We start from the raw sequence: 23,539 nt of genomic DNA, 5'->3' as shown, positions 1-23,539 counted from the left end.
CAGCTGCAGCCAAGGCAGGGCAGGGCAAGGCAAGGCAAGGCAAGGCAAGGCAAGGCAAGGCAAGGCATGCAAGGCAAGGCAATAACAGGACAGGACAGGCAAGGCAAGGCAAGGCAAGGCAAGGCAAGGCAAGCAGGCGGGGCGGGCGGGCGGGGCGGGCGGGCAGCCAGCCAGCCAGCCAGCCAGCAGCCAGCCAGCCAGCCAGGCAGGCAGGCAGGCAGGCAGGCAGGCAGGCAGGCAGGCAGGCAGGCAGGCAGGCAGGCAGCCAGCCAGTCAGGCCAGCCAGCCAGCCAGCCAGCAGCCAGCCAGCCAGCCAGCCAGCCAGCCAGCCAGCCAGCCAGCCAGGCAGGCAGGCAGGCAGCCAGCCAGCCAGCCACTCCCACTTTGTATTTATATGCATTCAATTTATATTCAAACATTATATATGTTAAGGGCCTAGTTTTAGTGTTTATTTTAAAAATGACAAACATCGAGTCGTTTTACCAGTCCTTTAGCGTTAACGGTGATGCATTTTAAAAACTGAACAGAAATCACCTTTTCTGGATATATCAAATATCGAATCCGCTTAATGTGCCTACAATTCAATCATTCAAAAAATACATAATTTACATCATGCCTTTTCATAGAACAGACAATAAGATTTGAGACAATAAGAACTTTAGTTTTTATAACTAAAGTTGCACATTATACCAACTCTATGGTGGCTGGGTGGTAAGGTGTGTGGCTGGTGTTTTGGAAGTCGCGAGTTCAAACGACCCAATGGGAGTACTTTTTTTTTTTTTTATGCCATTCAATCTTCCTAGTACTATTATGTAGGTGTGTGTGTGTGTGTTTTTATTCATTCTTTGGTTTTATAGATGACATACATATTGACTCCTCTTTTACCGGTCCCTTAATTAGGCTCTGGGGAAGCAATGGTGGTGGTGGTGGTGCATTAAAACTAAACCAAAAATCACCAGTTCTGGACGCGTCAAATATCATATCCGCTTAATGTGTCTACAACCTAATTACTTAAAACTACACTATTTAATTCATTCATATCATGTGCATATTGGTCATTATGCTCATACAACCGACATAACAATTTATTTTCATTATTAGAATCATACATTTCATCAAGTAATACAGATACAAAGAGATTTTCTTTCTGAGAAGACCGTTAGTATTGGCTGGCTGGCAGGCAGGCAGGCAGGCAGGCAGGCATTTGAGGGTTATTATTTCGCCTGATGATTGGGGGGAGGGGTTGATGTGTTAGGGGTTTTCGGTTAGGTGTGGTGGTGGTGATTGGTGGTGATTTGGTGGTGGTGGTGATTGGTGGTGAGTAGTGGTGGTGGTGGTGGTGGTGGTGGTGGTGGTGGTGGTGGTGGTGGTGGTAGTAGGTGGGAGGGGGGGGGGGGGGGGGGAAGGGGAATGATGGTCTGTGGATTCCTTCTCCGTACCCCTTACATATAAGCAAAAACATGCCTTCCTGTGGGTATAGAAACATTAACACAAATTATATCAGTAACTGATATTGTAGCCTTTTAAACAGAAAAGATTTGTACATACAAATACTTTTAAATTATCATTTATTTGTGGAAATGGCATTTACGTCATTAAATTGATACCTCAGCATCAAGTGTCCTGCAGTGGTCCAGTGGGTAAAGTGTATATAAGTGATGCGTATTCTTGGAGTTGCGAGTTCAAACCCGGATTAAGCTATATATATATATATATATATATATATATATATATATATATATATATATATATATATATATATATATATATATATATATATATATATATACAACATGTTTTGTTTTGGTTGTTTGTTTTTGTATAAAGCCTCACACACTATATTAAGCGAGTTTGTTTTAAACATGACATACATATTAATTCATTTTACCAGGCCTTATTCCACACACCTCCGTGAATTTCCCGTGGGAGCCAGCCAGCCAGCCAGCCAGCCATTCAAACAAAAACAAACGAAACCAAAACAAAACAAAACAAAAAACATTATTGCCAACAGCATTTGGTGTTCCCAGGCGGTCACCCATCCAAGTACTAACCAAACCCAACGTTGCTTAACTTCGCTGATCGGACGAGAAGCGGGTGTTCTCAACGTGGTATGGCCGTTGGCATGAGACCTGCCTACACATTGTGGCTAATAACCAACTCTTTTTAGTCATCACGGCAGGATACGGACCTTCTTGTGGTGTCTTAATGGTAATTGTATCCTACATATTTTTGTCTCCTTGGCATGGATATTTAACATCGTTTATTCAGTCTTGGGTTTATGTTCTTTCGCCATTTACAGACATTTTACATCTACCTACTTCCTCAGCCTACCCTGCCAATTTCTAATGAATTTGTGGATTTTCTTTTGTAATACATACATGTGTGTGCTCATCTGCTCTTCAGTTTTTATGATATTTGTCTCATCTGTCCTGCTTTATGATACTTTTACAAAGAACAATGAACAAATGCTTCTATTTTAGAGAAGATATGGGATCCAGGTTTCGGAGCCGTAAAACCAACCGTCGTGATTGGTGGACGAGGTTGCCAGGTTGCAGCTTCTGTACCGTGCCGGCACATAAATAGGTTCGGCTCAAGCGGCGGCAGCATCATTCCCCCGTGACTGTCTGAGCGTCTCTCATCACCTTGGTTGTTCATCATCATCATCATGGTTAGAAGCAAAGCCTACCAAGAAGGCTGCGGCTGCTGCTGCTGCTGCTGTGGTGGCCACCACCAGGAAACCTCGCGTCCAGGTTGCGCACCCGAAAACTAGTCAAATGGTTCTAGCCGCGGTCGCAGCACTCAAAGACCGTAAGGGCTCGTCTCTACAAGCAATCAAGAAGTACGTTGTTGCCAACAACAAAGTCGAGGGCTGCCAAGATCGCCATTTACATCCGAAGATTTCTCAAGAAAGCAGTGGCTGACGGCATTCTTGTTCAGACCAAGGGAAGTGGAGCTAGTGGATCATTCAAGCTGGCCGTAGCAGAGAAGAGGGCCGTTCTAACTCCCAAGAAAGCCTACCACAACCAAGAAAACCATCTACAGCAGCAAAGAAGGCCGTGGTAACTCCCAAGAAAGCCGCCACAAGCAACAAAACCACCTACAGCCTTGAAAAAGAAGCAGCAGCAGCAGCAGCAGCTTGTTGTTGGGAACAAAAAGCCCAAAATAAAGAGAGCTTCAAAATCTCCCAAACCACCCAAGGCAAAGAAAGCTGTCAAGAAAACAAACAAAGGCAAAATAAACCGACGACATGCAAGCAGCATTGAATAGCACATGACAATAAACATCCAGGCCTACCCCCCTCAGTGGAGGGGGCCTCATATGATTCCAAAAAGAGTTTAGTTTTGTAGACAAATAAATCATTACTTTTGGGGTAGATTTACTCTGTATATTATATATATATATTATATATATATATATATATATATATATATATATATATATATATATATATATATATATATATATATATATATATATATATATATATATATATACACACATACATGGGTGAGGTGATATGGTACCAAAGTTTTGGGTGAGGTGATTGACATTTACACAAGATAAAACACGAACCAATGGGAATAAAACATAAGAATGGAAGTAACTGCAGAAGGCCTATTGGCCCATAACACAAGCACTTCCTCTTGATGCTTCTATATTGGTTCGGAGTCTTGAAGCTATAATATATATATATATATATATATATATATATTATATATATAATATATATATATATATATATATATATATATATATATATATATATATATATATATATATATATATGCACACAAAACTAAATAGTCTTGTTAGACAAATTGCCCCTATTAGAGGCAAGTTGACTAACAAGCCGAATGACTGCAATTGTTTTGAATTTGAGTTAAATCTAACATAGAAATGTAATCAAACCTAACCTAACCTATGCTAACCCAAGCCTAAGCTAACCTAACCTAAACCTAAGCTAAGCTAACCTAACCTAACCTAACCTAACCCAGCAATTCATGATCTTAATATAATACTGTTAATTGGATAAACCAATTTGGAAAGAAATGTTCGAAAATAACAAAATTAAACTGTTCTTGTTAGGAAAATTGGGCCTTGCATACTTGTCCCCAATAGGTGTGGTTCTCGATTTTAGGTACGACATAAACGTATACCTAAGTTGAGAGAGAAAAAGATTCGCACTCAAACATGCATATCGATTGCCAAGTCCTGAATTCGGGGTAGATATTCGTGTCCTCCCTTTTCATTTACCATCATTTGGATACTATCAAAACAGCTCTGAGAAGGATAAAATGAATAAAAACGGGTAGCTCACTCATGTAAAAAGGAAGGAGTTGGGAAAGATCTCTCTCTCTCTCTCTCTCTCTCTTCCTCTCCTCTCTCCCCTCCCCCCCCCCCCCCCACCACCAATGATCCTGCCTCTGCTAGTATATAACGGAACAAACCATCCCCCCCCCACCCCTCCCTCCCCAATCAGAGTCCCTTTAAGCATCGACGGATAAAAAAATAGATTTCATAAGACCCCCAATGTGCTAGCTGATATCAAAAACAATTTATGTTATCGTCTATTAAAGCCCTTCAGTAAAAAAGTACTCAGGGACCTAATTAGGTCCCGTTTTGAGGTGGTGGTGGGTGGAATCGATTGATTAGCCAAGCTCTTATCCGCCGAATCCGTAGAGGGCTACGACCCTGGCGCTTCAGAGCGTACACCACGTCCATGCAGTGACGGTCTTCCTCTTGGCGTGTTCCGTGTAGGTTACAGCATCACGGATTGACGTTCTCGAGGAAACACCTTCAGGACGCCACGGGTCTCTTCGTAGATGAGACCCGAAATACGCTTCACGCCGCCACGACGAGCTAATGCGACGAATAGCGGGCTTGGTGATGCCCTGGATGTTGTCACGTAGCACCGTATCGATGACGCTTGGCGCCACCCTTTCCGAGTCCCTTGCCTCCCTTGCCGCGTCCAGTCATGGTGTTGAAGTTGTGTGAATAATAAAATTTCGGCACGATTTCCCCAGACTATATCCCGTCAAGCGGACGTACTTGTAGCATGGCAACTCCTAACTCTTCCTGTCCTTACTTTATGCTTGTACTCGAGCAGAAACACGGCTTTCTCACACCGCTTTCAAAACTGCAGTTGCCTACTCGTCTGTTTCACGTCTCTGTGAAATGACTTTTGCACAAATCCAAAAAATAGAGCAAAATCAGCGATAATAGTGTTTGAGGTGAGCTGCCTGTTGGCTGCAGGCCAGAGGAAGGAGGGGAGGGGTCAACGGGGTGACGTAGGCGAGTCGAGCAGCCAATGGCGCTCGAGCAAGCGCCTCGAGACGGCGTATATAAGCAAAAATTTTTCGGCGCCGGCCATCACAAACCACAGTTGTTCACCATGGCTCGCACCAAGCAGACTTGCTCGCAAGTCCACGGGAGGCAAGGCTCCTCGTAAGCAGCTGGCCACCAAGGCCAGGCACGCAAGTCTGCTCCTGCCACAGGGGGCGTGAAGAAGCCTCACCGTTACAGGCCCGGAACGGTCGCCCTGCGTGAGATCCGTCGTTACCAGAAGAGCACAGAGTTGCTCATCAGGAAACTTCCCTTCCAGCGTCTGGTGCGCGAGATTGCCCAGGACTTCAAGACCGATCTTCGCTTCCAGTCGTCTGCCGTCATGGCTTTACAGGAGGCATCCGAGGCTTACCTGGTCGGTCTCTCGAGGACACTAACCTCTGTGCCATCCACGCCAAGCGTGTCACCATCATGCAAAGGACATTCAGCTTGCTCGCCGTATCCGTGGAGAGCGTGCATAAGCTAAACGACCACCCTAGTATACACCAACTCGGCCCTTCTCAGGGCCAAAATATCCTTCTAAGGAGATTTCAGGACATTCTAGCATCAGTCATATGAATTACCCTTCATCTATACATATAATAAATAAATAAATACAATAATTTAGGTGTCAATACATACAACTGTACACGTGATATCAATAAATCAAGTCATTTGTAGTACAACCTGTCCTCTTACAAACAAAACGCCGTCGCTTTTCATTCTTATGCACTGCCAAGGATCCTTCCCCCCCCCCCACCCCCCCCTCCAAAAAAAAAAAAAATTGTCATACTGTACTAGAAATAAAAGCAGCTTGTATAAGTGACATACTGTCCTGTCCTGTTTTATTCTGTTTTTGGTCCTCTGGCTTAATCTGTTAAGTTTAGGAGATGACATTTTAATTAACCGTTTTCTTGACATTTTCAAACCTTAAGAGGGTGGCCTGCATAGTAATCCTAATGTGGAACATAACAAATGAATCTCTAATCTCTAGAAAAAAGATACCGAGTGTTTATATGTGTGTTGAGAGAGAGAGAGAGAGAGAGAGAGAGAGAGAAAGAGAGAGAGAGAGAGAGAGAGAGGAGAGAGAGAGAGAGAGAGAGAGAGAGAGAGAGAGAGAGAGAGAGAGAGAGAGAGAGAGAGACATGCAGAGACAGAGACAGAGACAGAGACAGACAGACAGACAGACAGACAGAGACTGAGAGAGAGAAACCACACCAGACAGTTTTCATAAATATTCTCATTTTATAGCTATTTGCTTTCAGTGACAGAGGTTTTTGTTATAATAGTATTGGTGTCTAACACTCACAATCTCTTTAGAAATTAAAGTGTGGCTCCAATGGAGCCGAGTTTGTTGGTTTGAGGCCAAGCCACCACCACAGGGCAGTAAGTAAGCCGTTTACTTGGAGGAGGTGTACTTGGTGACGGCCTTAGTGCCCTCAGAGGACGGCGTGCTTGGCCAGTTCTCCGGGCAACAGGAGCCTTACAGCCGTCTGGATCTCCCGACTGGTAATGGTGGAACGCTTGTTGTAGTGGGCCAGGCGAGAAGCCTCGGCGGCGATGCGCTCGAAGATGTCGTTCACGAACGAGTTCATGATCGACATGGCTTTGGAAGAGATACCAGTGTCGGGGTGGACCTGCTTCAGCACTTTGTAGATGTAGATGCTGTAGCTCTCCTTCCTCCTGCGCTTCTTTTTCTTATCGCCCTTGGCAATGGCCTTCTGGGCCTTTCCGGCCTTCTTGGCAGCCTTTCCAGATGCCTTGGGTGGCATGATGATGGCTCGTTGCTGGCTGGCGTTGCGATACAATAATGAACTTTTGCGCGAGTCGAGCTTTCCTTTTATATCCCGCTCGCGACTCAGCTCAGAGCGGGTCGCGTGGCGGAGCGCGCTGATTGGGTCAGTGGCGGACTCCCTTGATCCTGAGCGGGGTATATAACACGAAGCTCGATCTGCGGGCCGGCATAAAACACCACAAACCCACAACAGCAGCAGCAATGTCAGGACGCGGCAAGGGAGGCAAAGTGAAGGGCAAGTCAAAGTCTCGCTCCAGCAGGGCGCGACTTCAGTTCCCCGTGGGCAGAATTCACCGTCTGCTGCGTAAAGGCAACTACGCCGAACGCGTCGGTGCTGGCGCTCCTGTCTACCTGGCAGCCGTCATGGAATACCTCGTCTGCCGAAGTTCTGGAGCTCGCCGGTAACGCGCACGTGACAACAAGAAGACCCGTATCATCCCACGTCACTTGCAGTTGGCCATCCGCAACGACGAAGAAACTCAACAAACTTCTGTCTGGCGTAACCATTGCACAGGGAGGTGTTCTTCCAAACATTCAGGCAGTTCTTTTGCCAAAGAAGACAGAGAAGAAGTAAGCACTTCTGCCACCCACCACGACAAATACCATAACCAGGCTCCATCCGGAGCCACACACACTTTAATAGAGAGATTCAAGTAGACAATCAAACTTTCAAACATTAATAATAACATTTATATTGATTTCATTTGGAATGTGTACATAACAAACAAACAAACAAAACAAAAAATTATAGGGGAGATTCAGCATCACTTGGAATATTAACCAATCATATAAATCCAATATATATTTTATATTTTACTTTAAGCGAGGAATTCATATTCTATCAATTTTTAATCATACAAATGAACAAAAGCAATTCTTCACTAGACGTAATGAATGAATAAATGATCAAGGTTTTAATGTGTTTCATGAATAAATATATATATATATATATATATATATATATATATATATATATATATATATATATATATAGATATATATATTATATATATATATATATATAATATAATATAATATAATATATTTATAATACTTGTGAACCAGAATATGTTTGAGCATGCAGCGATCGTGCCATTGGCCGAAGTGCAACAATTCAAATAATTTAAGGGCCTGCTCGGGTATATAAGAGAGGCTGGGAGACTGGGGCCTGTGTGGGTGATGGGTGATGAGTGATGGTGTGGTGTGTGTGGTGTTGTTAAGAGTTGATTTACGGCCAGCCAGCCAGCTGCAGCCAAGGCAGGGCAGGGCAAGGCAAGGCAAGGCAAGGCAAGGTAAGGCAAGGCCAGGCAAGCGCAAGGCATAACAGGACAGACAGGCAAGGCAAGGCAAGGCAAGGCAAGGCAGCAGTCAGGCGGGCGGGCGGGCGGGCGGGCGGGCAGCAGCCAGCCAGCCAGCCAGCCAGCCAGCCAGCAGGCCAGGCAGGCAGGCAGGCAGGCAGGCAGGGCAGGCAGGCAGGCAGGCAGGCAGGCAGGCAGGCAGCCAGCCAGTGCCAGCCCAGCCAGCCAGCCAGCCAGCCAGCCAGCCAGCCAGCCAGCCAGCCAGCCAGCCAGCCAGCCAGCCAGCCAGGCAGGCAGCAGGCAGCAGCCAGCCAGCCACTCCCACTTTGTATTTATATGCATTCAATTTATATTCAAACATTATATATGTTAAGGGCCTAGTTTTAGTGTTTATTTTAAAAATGACAAACATCGAGTCGTTTACAGTCCTTTAGCGTTAACGGTGATGCATTTTAAAACTGAACAGAAATCACCTTTTCTGGATATATCAAATATCGAATCCGCTTAATGTGCCTACAATTCAATCATTCAAAAAATACATAATTTACATCATGCCTTTTCATAGAACAGACAATAAGATTTGAGACAATAAGAACTTTAGTTTTATAACTAAAGTTGCACAATTATACCAACTCTATGGTGGCTGGGTGGTAAGGTGTGTGGCTGGTGTTTTGGAAGTCGCGAGTTCAAACGACCCAATGGGAGTACTTTTTTTTTTTTTATGCCATTCAATCTTCCTAGTACTATTATGTAGTGTGTGTGTGTGTGTTTTTATTCATTCTTTTGGTTTTTATAGATGACATACATATTGACTCCTTTTACCGGTCCTTAATTAGGCTCTGGGGAAGCAATGGTGGTGGTGGTGGTGCATTTAAAACTAAACCAAAAATCACCAGTTCTGGACGCGTCAAATATCATATCCGCTTAATGTGTCTACAACCTAATTACTTAAAACTACACTATTTAATTCATTCATATCATGTGCATATTGGTCATTATGCTCATACAACCGACATAACAATTTATTTTCATTATTAGAATCATACATTTCATCAAGTAATACAGATACAAAGAGATTTTCTTTCTGAGAAGACCGTTAGTATTGGCTGGCTGCAGGCAGGCAGGAGGCAGGCAGGCATTTGAGGGTTATTATTTCGCCTGGTATGATTGGGGGGAGGGTTGATGTGTTAGGGGGTTTTCGGTTAGGTTGTGGTGGTGGTGGATTGGTGGTGATTGGTGGTGGTGGTGATTGGTGGTGAGTAGTGGTGGTGGTGGTGGTGGTGGTGGTGGTGGTGGTGGTGGTGGTGGTGGTAGTAGGTGGGAGGGGGGGGGGGGGGAAGGGGAATGATGGTCTGTGGATTCCTTCTCCGTACCCCTTACATATAAGCAAAAACATGCCTTCCTGTGGGTATAGAAACATTAACACAAATTATATCAGTAACTGATATTGTAGCCTTTTAAACAGAAAAGATTTGTACATACAAATACTTTTAAATTATCATTTATTTGTGGAAATGGCATTTACGTCATTAAATTGATACCTCAGCATCAAGTGTCCTGCAGTGGTCCAGTGGTAAAGTGTATATAAGTGATGCGTATTCTTGGAGTTGCGAGTTCAAACCCGGATTAAGCTATATATATATATATATATATATATATATATATATATATATATATATATTATATATATATATATATACAACATGTTTTGTTTTGGTTGTTTGTTTTTGTATAAAGCCTCACACACTATATTAAGCGAGTTTGTTTTAAACATGACATACATATTAATTCATTTTACCAGGCCTTATTCCACACAACTCGTGAATTTCCCGTGGAGCCAGCCAGCAGCCAGCCAGCCATTCAAACAAAAAACAAACGAAACAAAACAAAACAAACAAAAAACATTATTGCCAACAGCATTTGGGTGTTCCCAGGGCCGGTCACCCATCCAAGTACTAACCAAACCCAACGTTGCTTAACTTCGGCTGATCGGACGAGGAAGCGGCTGTTCTCAACGTGGTATGCCTGTTGCATGAGACTGGCCCTACACATTGTGGCTAATAACCAAACTCTTTTTAGTCATCACGGCAGGATACGGACCTTCTTGTGGTGTCTTAATGGTAATTGTATCCTAACATATTTTTGTCTCCTTGGCATGGATATTTAACATCGTTTATTCAGTCTTGGGTTTATGTTCTTTCGCCATTTACAGACATTTTACATCTACCTACTTCCTCAGCCTACCCTGCCAATTTCTAATGAATTTGTGGATTTTCTTTTGTAATACATACATGTGTGTGCTCATCTGCTCTTCAGTTTTTATGATATTTGTCTCATCTGTCCTGCTTTATGATACTTTTACAAAGAACATGAACAAATGCTTCTATTTTAGAGAAGATATGGGATCCAGGTTTCGGAGCCGTAAAACCAACCGTCGTGATTGGTGGACGAGTTGCCAGGTTGCAGCTTCTGTACCGTGCCGGCACATAAATAGGTTCGGCTCAAGCGGCGGCAGCATCATTCCCCCGTGACTGTCTGAGCGTCTCTCATCACCTTGGTTATCTCATCATCATCATGGTAGAAGCAAAGCCTACCAAGAAGGCTGCGGCTGCTGCTGCTGCTGCTGTGGTGGCCACCACCAGGAAACCTCGCGTCCAGGTTGCTCACCCGAAAACTAGTCAAATGGTTCTAGCCGCGGTCGCAGCACTCAAAGACCGTAAGGGCTCGTCTCTACAAGCAATCAAGAAGTACGTTGTTGCCAACAACAAAGTCGAGGCTGCCAAGATCGCCATTTACATCCGAAGATTTCTCAAGAAAGCAGTGGCTGACGGCATTCTTGTTCAGACCAAGGGAAGTGGAGCTAGTGGATCATTCAAGCTGGCCGTAGCAGAGAAGAGGGCCGTTCTAACTCCCAAGAAAGCCACCACAACCAAGAAACCATCTACAGCAGCAAAGAAGGCCGTGGTAACTCCCAAGAAAGCCGCCACAAGCAACAAACCACCTACAGCCTTGAAAAAGAAGCAGCAGCAGCAGCAGCTTGTTGTTGGGAACAAAAAGCCCAAAATAAAGAGAGCTTCAAAATCTCCCAAACCACCCAAGGCAAAGAAAGCTGTCAAGAAAACAACAAAGGCAAAATAAACGACGACATGCAAGCAGCATGAATACACATGACAATAAACATCCAGGCCTCCCCCCTCAGTGGAGGGGCCTCATATGATTCCAAAAAGAGTTTAGTTTTGTAGACAAATAAATCATTACTTTTGGGGTAGATTTACTCTGTATATTATATATATATATATATATATATATATATATATATATATATATATATATATATATATATATATATATATATATACACACATACATGGGTGAGGTGATATGGTACCAAAGTTTTGGGTGAGGTGATTGACATTTACACAAGATAAAACACGAACCAATGGGAATAAAAACATAAGAATGGAAGTAACTGCAGAAGGCCTATTGGCCCATAACACAAGCACTTCCTCTTGATGCTTCTATATTGGTTCGGAGTCTTGAAGCTATAATATATATATATATATATATATATATATATATATTATATATATATATATATATATATATATATATATATATATATATATATATATATATATGCACACAAAACTAAATAGTCTTGTTAGACAAATTGCCCCTATTAGAGGCAAGTTGACTAACAAGCCGAATGACTGCAATTGTTTTGAATTTGAGTTAAATCTAACATAGAAATGTAATCAAACCTAACCTAACCTATGCTAACCCAAGCTAAGCTAACCTAACCTAACCTAAGCTAAGCTAACCTAACCTAACCTAACCTAACCCAGCAATTCATGATCTTAATATAATACTGTTAATTGGATAAACCAATTTGGAAAGAAATGTTCGAAAATAACAAAATTAACTGTTCTTGTTAGGAAAATTGGGCCTTGCATACTTGTCCCAATAGTGTGGTTCTCGCTTTTAGGTACGACATAAACGTATACCTAAGTTGAGAGAGAAAAAGATTCGCACTCAAACATGCATATCGATTGCCAGTCCTGAATTCTGGGTAGATATTCGTGTCCTCCCTTTTCATTTACCATCATTTGGATACTATCAAAACAGCTCTGAGAAGGAAAAAATGAATAAAACGGGTAGCTCACTCATGTAAAAAGGAAGAGTTGGGAAAGATCTCTCTCTCTCTCTCTCTCTCTCTCTCTCTCTCTCCCTCACCCCCCCCCCCCCACCACCAATGATCCTGCTCTGCTAGTATATAACGGAACAAACCTTCCCCCCCCCACCCCTCCCTCCCCAATCAGAGTCCCTTTAAGCATGCGAGGATAAAAAATAGATTTCATAAGACCCAATGTGCTAGCTGATATCAAAACAATTTATGTTATCGTCTATTAAGCCCTTCAGTAAAAAAGTATAGGGACCTAATTAGGTCCCGTTTTGAGGTGGTGGTGGGTGGAATCGATGGATTAGCCAAGCTCTTATCCGCCGAATCCGTAGAGGGTACGACCCTGGCGCTTCAGAGCGTACACCACGTCCATGGCAGTGACGGTCTTCCTCTTGGCGTGTTCCGTGTAGGTTACAGCATCACGGATGACGTTCTCGAGGAACACCTTCAGGACGCCACGGGTCTCTTCGTAGATGAGACCCGAAATACGCTTCACCGCCGCCACGACGAGCTAAGCGACGAATAGCGGGGCTTGGTGATGCCCTGGATGTTGTCACGTAGCACCTTACGATGACGCTTGGCGCCACCCTTTCCGAGTCCCCTTGGCCTCCCTTGCCGCGTCCAGTCATGGTGTTGAAGTTGTGTGAATAATAAAATTTCGGCACGATTCCCCAGACTATATTCCCGTCAAGCGGACGTACTTGTAGCATGGCAACTCCTACTCCTGCCTGTCCTTACTTTATGCCTTGTACTCGAGCAGAAACACGGCTTTCTCACAACGCTTTCAAAACTGCAGTTGCCTACTCGTCTGTTTCACGTCTCTGTGAAATGACTTTTGCACAAATCCAAAAAATAGAGCAAAATCAGCAGATAAGAGTGTTTGAGGTGAGCTGCCTGTTGGCTGCAGCCAGAGGAAGGAGGGGGAGGGGCAACGGGGTGACGTAGGCGAGTCCGAGCAGCCAATGGCGCTCGAGCAAGCGCCCTCGAGACGGCGTATATAAGCAAAAATTTTTCGGCGCCGGCCATCACAAACCACGTTGTTCACCATGGCTCGCACCAAGCAGACTGCTCGCAAGTCCACGGGAGGCAAGGCTCCTCGTAAGCAGCTGGCCACCAAGGCAGCACGCAAGTCTGCTCCTGCCACAGGGGGGCGTGAAGAAGCCTCACCGTTACAGGCCCGGAACGGTCGCCCTGCGTGAGATCCGTCGTTACCAGAAGAGCACAGAGTTGCTCATCAGGAAACTTCCCTTCCAGCGTCTGGTGCGCGAGATTGCCCAGGACTTCAAGACCGATCTTCGCTTCCAGTCGTCTGCCGTCATGGCTTTACAGGAGGCATCCGAGGCTTACCTGGTCGGTCTCTTCGAGGACACTAACCTCTGTGCCATCCACGCCAAGCGTGTCACCATCATGCCAAAGGACATTCAGCTTGCTCGCCGTATCCGTGGAGAGCGTGCATAAGCTAAAACGACCACCCTAGTATACACCAAACTCGGCCCTTCTCAGGGCCAAAATATCCTTCTAAGGAGATTTCAGACATTCCTAGCATCAGTCATATGAATTAACCTTCATCTATACATATAATAAATAAATAAATACAATAATTTAGGTGTCATACATACACTGTACACGTGATATCAATAAATCAAGTCATTTGTAGTACAACCTGTCCTCTTACAAACAAAACGCCGTCGCTTTTCATTCTTATGCACTGCCAAGGATCCTCCCCCCCCCCCCCCCTCCAAAAAAAAAAAAAAATTGTCATACTGTACTAGAAATAAAAGCAGCTTGTATAAGTGACATACTGTCCTGTCCTGTTTTATTCTGTTTTTGGTCCTCTGGCTTAATCTGTTAAGTTAGGAGATGACATTTTAAATTAACCGTTTTCTTGACATTTTCAAACCTTAAGAGGGTGGCCTGCATAGTAATCCTAATGTGGAACATAACAATGAATCTCTAATCTCTAGAAAAAAGATACCGAGTGTTTATATGTGTGTTGAGAGAGAGAGAGAGAGAGAGAGAGAGAGAGAGAGAGAGAGAGAGAGAGAGAGAGAGAGAGAGAGAGAGAGAGAGAGAGAGAGAGAGAGAGAGAGACATGCAGAGAGACAGAGACAGAGACAGACAGACAGACAGACAGAGACTGAGAGAGAGAAACACACACAGACAGTTTCATAAATATTCTCATTTTATAGCTATTTGCTTTCAGTGACAGAGGTTTTTGTTATAATAGTATTGGTGTCTAACACTCACAATCTCTTTAGAAATTAAAGTGTGGCTCCAATGGAGCCGAGTTTGTTGGTTTGAGGCCAAGCCACCACCACAGGGCAGTAAGTAAGCCGTTTACTTGGAGGAGGTGTACTTGGTGACGGCCTTAGTGCCCTCAGAGACGGCGTGCTTGGCCAGTTCTCCGGGCAACAGGAGCCTTACAGCCGTCTGGATCTCCCGACTGGTAATGGTGGAACGCTTGTTGTAGTGGGCCAGGCGAGAAGCCTCGGCGGCGATGCGCTCGAAGATGTCGTTCACGAACGAGTTCATGATCGACATGGCTTTGGAAGAGATACCAGTGTCGGGGTGGACCTGCTTCAGCACTTTGTAGATGTAGATGCTGTAGCTCTCCTTCCTCCTGCGCTTCTTTTTCTTATCGCCCTTGGCAATGGCCTTCTGGGCCTTTCCGGCCTTCTTGGCAGCCTTTCCAGATGCCTTGGGTGGCATGATGATGCTCGTGCTGGCTGGCGTTGCGATACAATAATGAACTTTTGCGCGAGTCGAGCTTTCCTTTTATATCCCGCTCGCGACTCAGCTCAGAGCGGGTCGCGTGGCGGAGCGCGCTGATTGGTCAGTGGCGGACTCCCTTGATCCTGAGCGGGGTATATAACACGAAGCTCGATCTGCGGGCCGGCATAAAACACCACAAACCCACAACAGCAGCAGCAATGTCAGGACGCGGCAAGGGAGGCAAAGTGAAGGGCAAGTCAAAGTCTCGCTCCAGCAGGGCCGGACTTCAGTTCCCCGTGGGCAGAATTCACCGTCTGCTGCGTAAAGGCAACTACGCCGAACGCGTCGGTGCTGGCGCTCCTGTCTACCTGGCAGCCGTCATGGAATACCTCGCTGCCGAAGTTCTGGAGCTCGCCGGTAACGCCGCACGTGACAACAAGAAGACCCGTATCATCCCACGTCACTTGCAGTTGGCCATCCGCAACGACGAAGAACTCAACAAACTTCTGTCTGGCGTAACCATTGCACAGGGAGGTGTTCTTCCAAACATTCAGGCAGTTCTTTTGCCAAAGAAGACAGAGAAGAAGTAAGCACTTCTGCCACCCACCACGACAAATACCATAACCAGGCTCCATCCGGAGCCACACACACTTTAATAGAGAGATTCAAGTAGACAATCAACTTTCAAACATTAATAATAACATTTATATTGATTTCATTTGGAATGTGTACATAACAAACAAACAAACAAAACAAAATTATAGGGGATATTCAGCATCACTTGGAATATTAACCAATCATATAAATCCAATATATATTTTATATTTTACTTTAAGCGAGGAATTCATATTCTATCAATTTTTAATCATACAAATGAACAAAAGCAATTCTTCACTAGACGTAATGAATGAATAAATGATCAAGGTTTTAATGTGTTTCATGAATAAATATATATATATATATATATATATATATATATATATATATATATATATATATATATATATATATATATATATATATATATATATATATAATATAATATAATATATTATAATACTTGTGAACCAGAATATGTTTGAGCAGCAGCGATCGTGCCATTGGCCGAAGTGCAACAATTCAAATAATTTAAAGGGCCTGCTCGGGTATATAAGAGAGGCTGGGAGACTGGGGCCGGTGGTGGGTGATGGGTGATGAGTGATGGTGTGGTGTGGTGTGGTGTTGTTAAGAGTTGATTTACGGCCAGCCAGCCAGCTGCAGCCAAGGCAGGGCAGGGCAAGGCAAGGCAAGGCAAGGCAAGGCAAGGCAAGGCAAGGCAAGGCAAGGCAAGGCAATAACAGGACAGGACAGGCAAGGCAAGGCAAGGCAAGGCAAGGCAGGCAGGCGGCGGGCGGGCGGGCGGGCAGCCAGCCAGCCAGCCAGCCAGCCAGCCAGCAGCAGGCAGGCAGGCAGGCAGGCAGGCAGGCAGGCAGGCAGGCAGGCAGGCAGGCAGGCAGCCAGCCAGTCAGCCAGCCAGCCAGCCAGCCAGCCAGCCAGCCACCAGCCAGCCAGCCAGCCAGCCAGCCAGCCAGCCAGCCAGGCAGCAGGCAGCAGCCAGCCAGCCAGCCACTCCCACTTTGTATTTATATGCATTCAATTTATATTCAAACATTATATATGTTAAGGGCCTAGTTTTAGTGTTTATTTTAAAAATGACAAACATCGAGTCGTTTTACCAGTCCTTTAGCGTTAACGGTGATGCATTTTAAAACTGAACAGAAATCACCTTTTCTGGATATATCAAATATCGAATCCGCTTAATGTGCCTACAATTCAATCATTCAAAAAATACATAATTTACATCATGCCTTTTCATAGAACAGACAATAAGATTTGAGACAATAAGAACTTTAGTTTTATAACTAAAGTTGCACAATTATACCAACTCTATGGTGGCTGGGTGGTAAGGTGTGTGGCTGGTGTTTTGGAAGTCGCGAGTTCAAACGACCCAATGGGAGTACTTTTTTTTTTTTTATGCCATTCAATCTTCCTAGTACTATTATGTAGGTGTGTGTGTGTGTGTTTTTATTCATTCTTTGGTTTTATAGATGACATACATATTGACTCCTTTTACCGGTCCTTAATTAGGCTCTGGGGAAGCAATGGTGGTGGTGGTGGTGCATTTAAAACTAAACCAAAAATCACCAGTTCTGGACGCGTCAAATATCATATCCGCTTAATGTGTCTACAACCTAATTACTTAAAACTACACTATTTAATTCATTCATATCATGTGCATATTGGTCATTATGCTCATACAACCGACATAACAATTTATTTTCATTATTAGAATCATACATTTCATCAAGTAATACAGATACAAAGAGATTTTCTTTCTGAGAAGACCGTTAGTATTGGCTGGCTGGCAGGCAGGCAGGCAGGCAGGCAGGCATTTGAGGGTTATTATTTCGCCTGATGATTGGGGGGAGGGTTGATGTGTTAGGGGGTTTTCGGTTAGGTGTGGTGGTGGTGATTGGTGGTGATTGGTGGTGGTGGTGATTGGTGGTGAGTAGTGGTGGTGGTGGTGGTGGTGGTGGTGGTGGTGTGTGGTGGTGGTAGTAGGTGGGAGGGGGGGGGGGGGGGGGAAGGGGAATGATGGTCTGTGGATTCCTTCTCCGTACCCCTTACATATAAGCAAAAACATGCCTTCCTGTGGGTATAGAAACATTAACACAAATTATATCAGTAACTGATATTGTAGCCTTTTAAACAGAAAAGATTTGTACATACAAATACTTTTAAATTATCATTTATTTGTGGAAATGGCATTTACGTCATTAAATTGATACCTCAGCATCAAGTGTCCTGCAGTGGTCCAGTGGTAAAGTGTATATAAGTGATGCGTATTCTTGGAGTTGCGAGTTCAAACCCGGATTAAGCTATATATATATATATATATATATATATATATATATATATATATATATATATATATATATATATATATATATACAACATGTTTTGTTTTGGTTGTTTGTTTTTGTATAAAGCCTCACACACTATATTAAGCGAGTTTGTTTTAAACATGACATACATATTAATTCATTTTACCAGGCCTTATTCCACACAACTCCGTGAATTTCCCGTGGAGCCAGCCAGCCAGCCATTCAAACAAAAACAAACGAAACAAAACAAAACAAAACAAAAAACATTATTGCCAACAGCATTTGGTGTTCCCAGGCGGTCACCCATCCAAGTACTAACCAAACCCAACGTTGCTTAACTTCGCTGATCGGACGAGAAGCGGTGTTCTCAACGTGGTATGGCCGTTGGCATGAGACTGCCTACACATTGTGGCTAATAACCAACTCTTTTTAGTCATCACGGCAGGATACGGACCTTCTTGTGGTGTCTTAATGGTAATTGTATCCTAACATATTTTTGTCTCCTTGGCATGGATATTTAACATCGTTTATTCAGTCTTGGGTTTATGTTCTTTCGCCATTTACAGACATTTTACATCTACCTACTTCCTCAGCCTACCCTGCCAATTTCTAATGAATTTGTGGATTTTCTTTTGTAATACATACATGTGTGTGCTCATCTGCTCTTCAGTTTTTATGATATTTGTCTCATCTGTCCTGCTTTATGATACTTTTACAAAGAACATGAACAAATGCTTCTATTTTAGAGAAGATATGGGATCCAGGTTTCGGAGCCGTAAAACCAACCGTCGTGATTGGTGGACGAGTTGCCAGGTTGCAGCTTCTGTACCGTGCCGGCACATAAATAGGTTCGGCTCAAGCGGCGGCAGCATCATTCCCCCGTGACTGTCTGAGCGTCTCTCATCACCTTGGTTATCTCATCATCATCATGGTAGAAGCAAAGCCTACCAAGAAGGCTGCGGCTGCTGCTGCTGCTGCTGTGGTGGCCACCACCAGGAAACCTCGCGTCCAGGTTGCTCACCCGAAAACTAGTCAAATGGTTCTAGCCGCGGTCGCAGCACTCAAAGACCGTAAGGGCTCGTCTCTACAAGCAATCAAGAAGTACGTTGTTGCCAACAACAAAGTCGAGGCTGCCAAGATCGCCATTTACATCCGAAGATTTCTCAAGAAAGCAGTGGCTGACGGCATTCTTGTTCAGACCAAGGGAAGTGGAGCTAGTGGATCATTCAAGCTGGCCGTAGCAGAGAAGAGGGCCGTTCTAACTCCCAAGAAAGCCACCACAACCAAGAAACCATCTACAGCAGCAAAGAAGGCCGTGGTAACTCCCAAGAAAGCCGCCACAAGCAACAAACCACCTACAGCCTTGAAAAAGAAGCAGCAGCAGCAGCAGCTTGTTGTTGGGAACAAAAAGCCCAAAATAAAGAGAGCTTCAAAATCTCCCAAACCACCCAAGGCAAAGAAAGCTGTCAAGAAAACAACAAAGGCAAAATAAACGACGACATGCAAGCAGCATGAATACACATGACAATAAACATCCAGGCCTCCCCCCTCAGTGGAGGGGCCTCATATGATTCCAAAAAGAGTTTAGTTTTGTAGACAAATAAATCATTACTTTTGGGGTAGATTTACTCTGTATATTATATATATTATATAATATATAATATATATATATATATATATATATATATATATATTATATATAATATATATACACACATACATGGGTGAGGTGATATGGTACCAAAGTTTTGGGTGAGGTGATTGACATTTACACAAGATAAAACACGAACCAATGGGAATAAAAACATAAGAATGGAAGTAACTGCAGAAGGCCTATTGGCCCATAACACAAGCACTTCCTCTTGATGCTTCTATATTGGTTCGGAGTCTTGAAGCTATATAATATATATATATATATATATATATATATATATATATATATATATATATATATATATATATATATATATATATGCACACAAAACTAAATAGTCTTGTTAGACAAATTGCCCCTATTAGAGGCAAGTTGACTAACAAGCCGAATGACTGCAATTGTTTTGAATTTGAGTTAAATCTAACATAGAAATGTAATCAAACCTAACCTAACCTATGCTAACCCAAGCTAAGCTAACCTAACCTAACCTAAGCTAAGCTAACCTAACCTAAACCTAACCTAACCCAGCAATTCATGATCTTAATATAATACTGTTAATTGGATAAACCAATTTGGAAAGAAATGTTCGAAAATAACAAAATTAACTGTTCTTGTTAGGAAAATTGGGCCTTGCATACTTGTCCCAATAGTGTGGTTCTCGCTTTTAGGTACGACATAAACGTATACCTAAGTTGAGAGAGAAAAAGATTCGCACTCAACATGCATATCGATTGCCAGTCCTGAATTCTGGGTAGATATTCGTGTCCTCCCTTTTCATTTACCATCATTTGGATACTATCAAAACAGCTCTGAGAAGGATAAAATGAATAAAACGGGTAGCTCACTCATGTAAAAAGGAAGAGTTGGGAAAGATCTCTCTCTCTCTCTCTCTCTCTCTCTCTCTCTCTCCTCACCCCCCCCCCCCCCCACCACCAATGATCCTGCTCTGCTAGTATATAACGGAACAAACCTTCCCCCCCCCCACCCCTCCCTCCCCAATCAGAGTCCCTTTAAGCATGCGAGGATAAAAAATAGATTTCATAAGACCCAATGTGCTAGCTGATATCAAAACAATTTATGTTATCGTCTATTAAGCCCTTCAGTAAAAAAGTATAGGGACCTAATTAGGTCCCGTTTTGAGGTGGTGGTGGGTGGAATCGATGGATTAGCCAAGCTCTTATCCGCCGAATCCGTAGAGGGTACGACCCTGGCGCTTCAGAGCGTACACCACGTCCATGGCAGTGACGGTCTTCCTCTTGGCGTGTTCCGTGTAGGTTCAGCATCACGGATGACGTTCTCGAGGAACACCTTCAGGACGCCACGGGTCTCTTCGTAGATGAGACCCGAAATACGCTTCACGCCGCCACGACGAGCTAAGCGACGAATAGCGGGCTTGGTGATGCCCTGGATGTTGTCACGTAGCACCTTACGATGACGCTTGGCGCCACCCTTTCCGAGTCCCTTGCCTCCCCCTTGCCGCGTCCAGTCATGGTGTTGAAGTTGTGTGAATAATAAATTTCGGCACGATTTCCCCAGACTATATCCCGTCAAGCGGACGTACTTGTAGCATGGCAACTCCTAACTCCTGCCTGTCCTTACTTTATGCTTGTACTCGAGCAGAAACACGGCTTTCTCACAACGCTTTCAAAACTGCAGTTGCCTACTCGTCTGTTTCACGTCTCTGTGAAATGACTTTTGCACAAATCCAAAAATAGAGCAAAATCAGCGATAATAGTGTTTGAGGTGAGCTGCCTGTTGGCTGCAGCCAGAGGAAGGAGGGGAGGGGCAACGGGGTGACGTAGGCGAGTCGAGCAGCCAATGGCGCTCGAGCAAGCGCCTCGAGACGGCGTATATAAGCAAAAATTTTTCGGCGCCGGCCATCACAAACCACAGTTGTTCACCATGGCTCGCACCAAGCAGACTGCTCGCAAGTCCACGGGAGGCAAGGCTCCTCGTAAGCAGCTGGCCACCAAGGCAGCACGCAAGTCTGCTCCTGCCACAGGGGGCGTGAAGAAGCCTCACCGTTACAGGCCCGGAACGGTCGCCTGCGTGAGATCGTCGTTACCCAGAAGAGCACAGAGTTGCTCATCAGGAAACTTCCCTTCCAGCGTCTGGTGCGCGAGATTGCCCAGGACTTCAAGACCGATCTTCGCTTCCAGTCGTCTGCCGTCATGGCTTTACAGGAGGCATCCGAGGCTTACCTGGTCGTCTCTTCGAGGACACTAACCTCTGTGCCATCCACGCCAAGCGTGTCACCATCATGCCAAAGGACATTCAGCTTGCTCGCCGTATCCGTGGAGAGCGTGCATAAGCTAAAACGACCACCCTAGTATACACCAAACTCGGCCCTTCTCAGGGCCAAAATATCCTTCTAAGGAGATTTCAGACATTCCTAGCATCAGTCATATGAATTAACCTTCATCTATACATATAATAAATAAATAAATACAATAATTTAGGTGTCATACATACACTGTACACGTGATATCAATAAATCAAGTCATTTGTAGTACAACCTGTCCTCTTACAAACAAAACGCCGTCGCTTTTCATTCTTATGCACTGCCAAGGATCCTTCCCCCCCCCCCCCCCCCCTCCAAAAAAAAAAAAAAATTGTCATACTGTACTAGAAATAAAAGCAGCTTGTATAAGTGACATACTGTCCTGTCCTGTTTTATTCTGTTTTTGGTCCTCTGGCTTAATCTGTTAAGTTAGGAGATGACATTTTAAATTAACCGTTTTCTTGACATTTTCAAACCTTAAGAGGGTGGCCTGCATAGTAATCCTAATGTGGAACATAACAATGAATCTCTAATCTCTAGAAAAAAGATACCGAGTGTTTATATGTGTGTTGAGAGAGAGAGAGAGAGAGAGAGAGAGAGAGAGAGAGAGAGAGAGAGAGAGAGAGAAGAGAGAGAGAGAGAGAGAGAGAAGAGAGAGAGAGAGAGAGACATGCAGAGACAGAGACAGAGACAGAGACAGACAGACAGACAGACAGACAGAGACTGAGAGAGAGAAACACACACAGACAGTTTCATAAATATTCTCATTTTATAGCTATTTGCTTTCAGTGACAGAGGTTTTTGTTATAATAGTATTGGTGTCTAACACTCACAATCTCTTTAGAAATTAAAGTGTGGCTCCAATGGAGCCGAGTTTGTTGGTTTGAGGCCAAGCCACCACCACAGGGCAGTAAGTAAGCCGTTTACTTGGAGGAGGTGTACTTGGTGACGGCCTTAGTGCCCTCAGAGACGGCGTGCTTGGCCAGTTCTCCGGGCAACAGGAGCCTTACAGCCGTCTGGATCTCCCGACTGGTAATGGTGGAACGCTTGTTGTAGTGGGCCAGGCGAGAAGCCTCGGCGGCGATGCGCTCGAAGATGTCGTTCACGAACGAGTTCATGATCGACATGGCTTTGGAAGAGATACCAGTGTCGGGGTGGACCTGCTTCAGCACTTTGTAGATGTAGATGCTGTAGCTCTCCTTCCTCCTGCGCTTCTTTTTCTTATCGCCCTTGGCAATGGCCTTCTGGCCTTTCCGGCCTTCTTGGCAGCCTTTCCAGATGCCTTGGGTGGCATGATGATGCTCGTGCTGGCTGGCGTTGCGATACAATAATGAACTTTTGCGCGAGTCGAGCTTTCCTTTTATATCCCGCTC

General features: G+C 44.2%; 1 protein-coding gene and 2 non-coding genes across 3 annotated transcripts; 1 reads left to right on the top strand and 2 right to left on the bottom strand.

Moving 5' to 3' along the window:
* Positions 1–2,002: 2,002 nt before the first annotated feature.
* Positions 2,003–2,122, bottom strand: LOC138360528 (5S ribosomal RNA). Its single transcript, XR_011226450.1, has one exon. It is a non-coding gene; the product is annotated as a 5S ribosomal RNA (ribosomal RNA).
* Positions 2,123–15,508: 13,386 nt separating this feature from the next.
* On the top strand, positions 15,509–15,962 carry LOC138360502 (histone H2A). The gene has a single exon (XM_069320274.1). The coding sequence runs from the start codon at positions 15,526–15,528 to the stop codon at positions 15,895–15,897; it is 372 nt and encodes a 123-aa protein (XP_069176375.1). The 5' UTR covers positions 15,509–15,525; the 3' UTR covers positions 15,898–15,962.
* A 2,539-nt stretch (positions 15,963–18,501) lies between these two features.
* On the bottom strand, positions 18,502–18,620 carry LOC138360526 (5S ribosomal RNA). The gene has a single exon (XR_011226448.1). It is a non-coding gene; the product is annotated as a 5S ribosomal RNA (ribosomal RNA).
* Between the last annotated feature and the right edge of the window lie 4,919 nt (positions 18,621–23,539).

This window comes from Procambarus clarkii, unplaced genomic scaffold (assembly GCF_040958095.1).
Source record: "Procambarus clarkii isolate CNS0578487 unplaced genomic scaffold, FALCON_Pclarkii_2.0 HiC_scaffold_113, whole genome shotgun sequence".
In the NCBI taxonomy this organism is placed as follows: domain Eukaryota; kingdom Metazoa; phylum Arthropoda; class Malacostraca; order Decapoda; family Cambaridae; genus Procambarus; species Procambarus clarkii.
Note: the sequence above shows the minus strand (reverse complement) of the source record. Positions and strands in the feature narration are given on the sequence as shown.

Coding starts and splice junctions, on each gene's coding strand:
- LOC138360502 (XM_069320274.1), top strand. CDS start 15,526: ATGTCAGGACGCGGCAAGGGAGGCAAAGTGAAGGGCAAGTCAAAGTCT.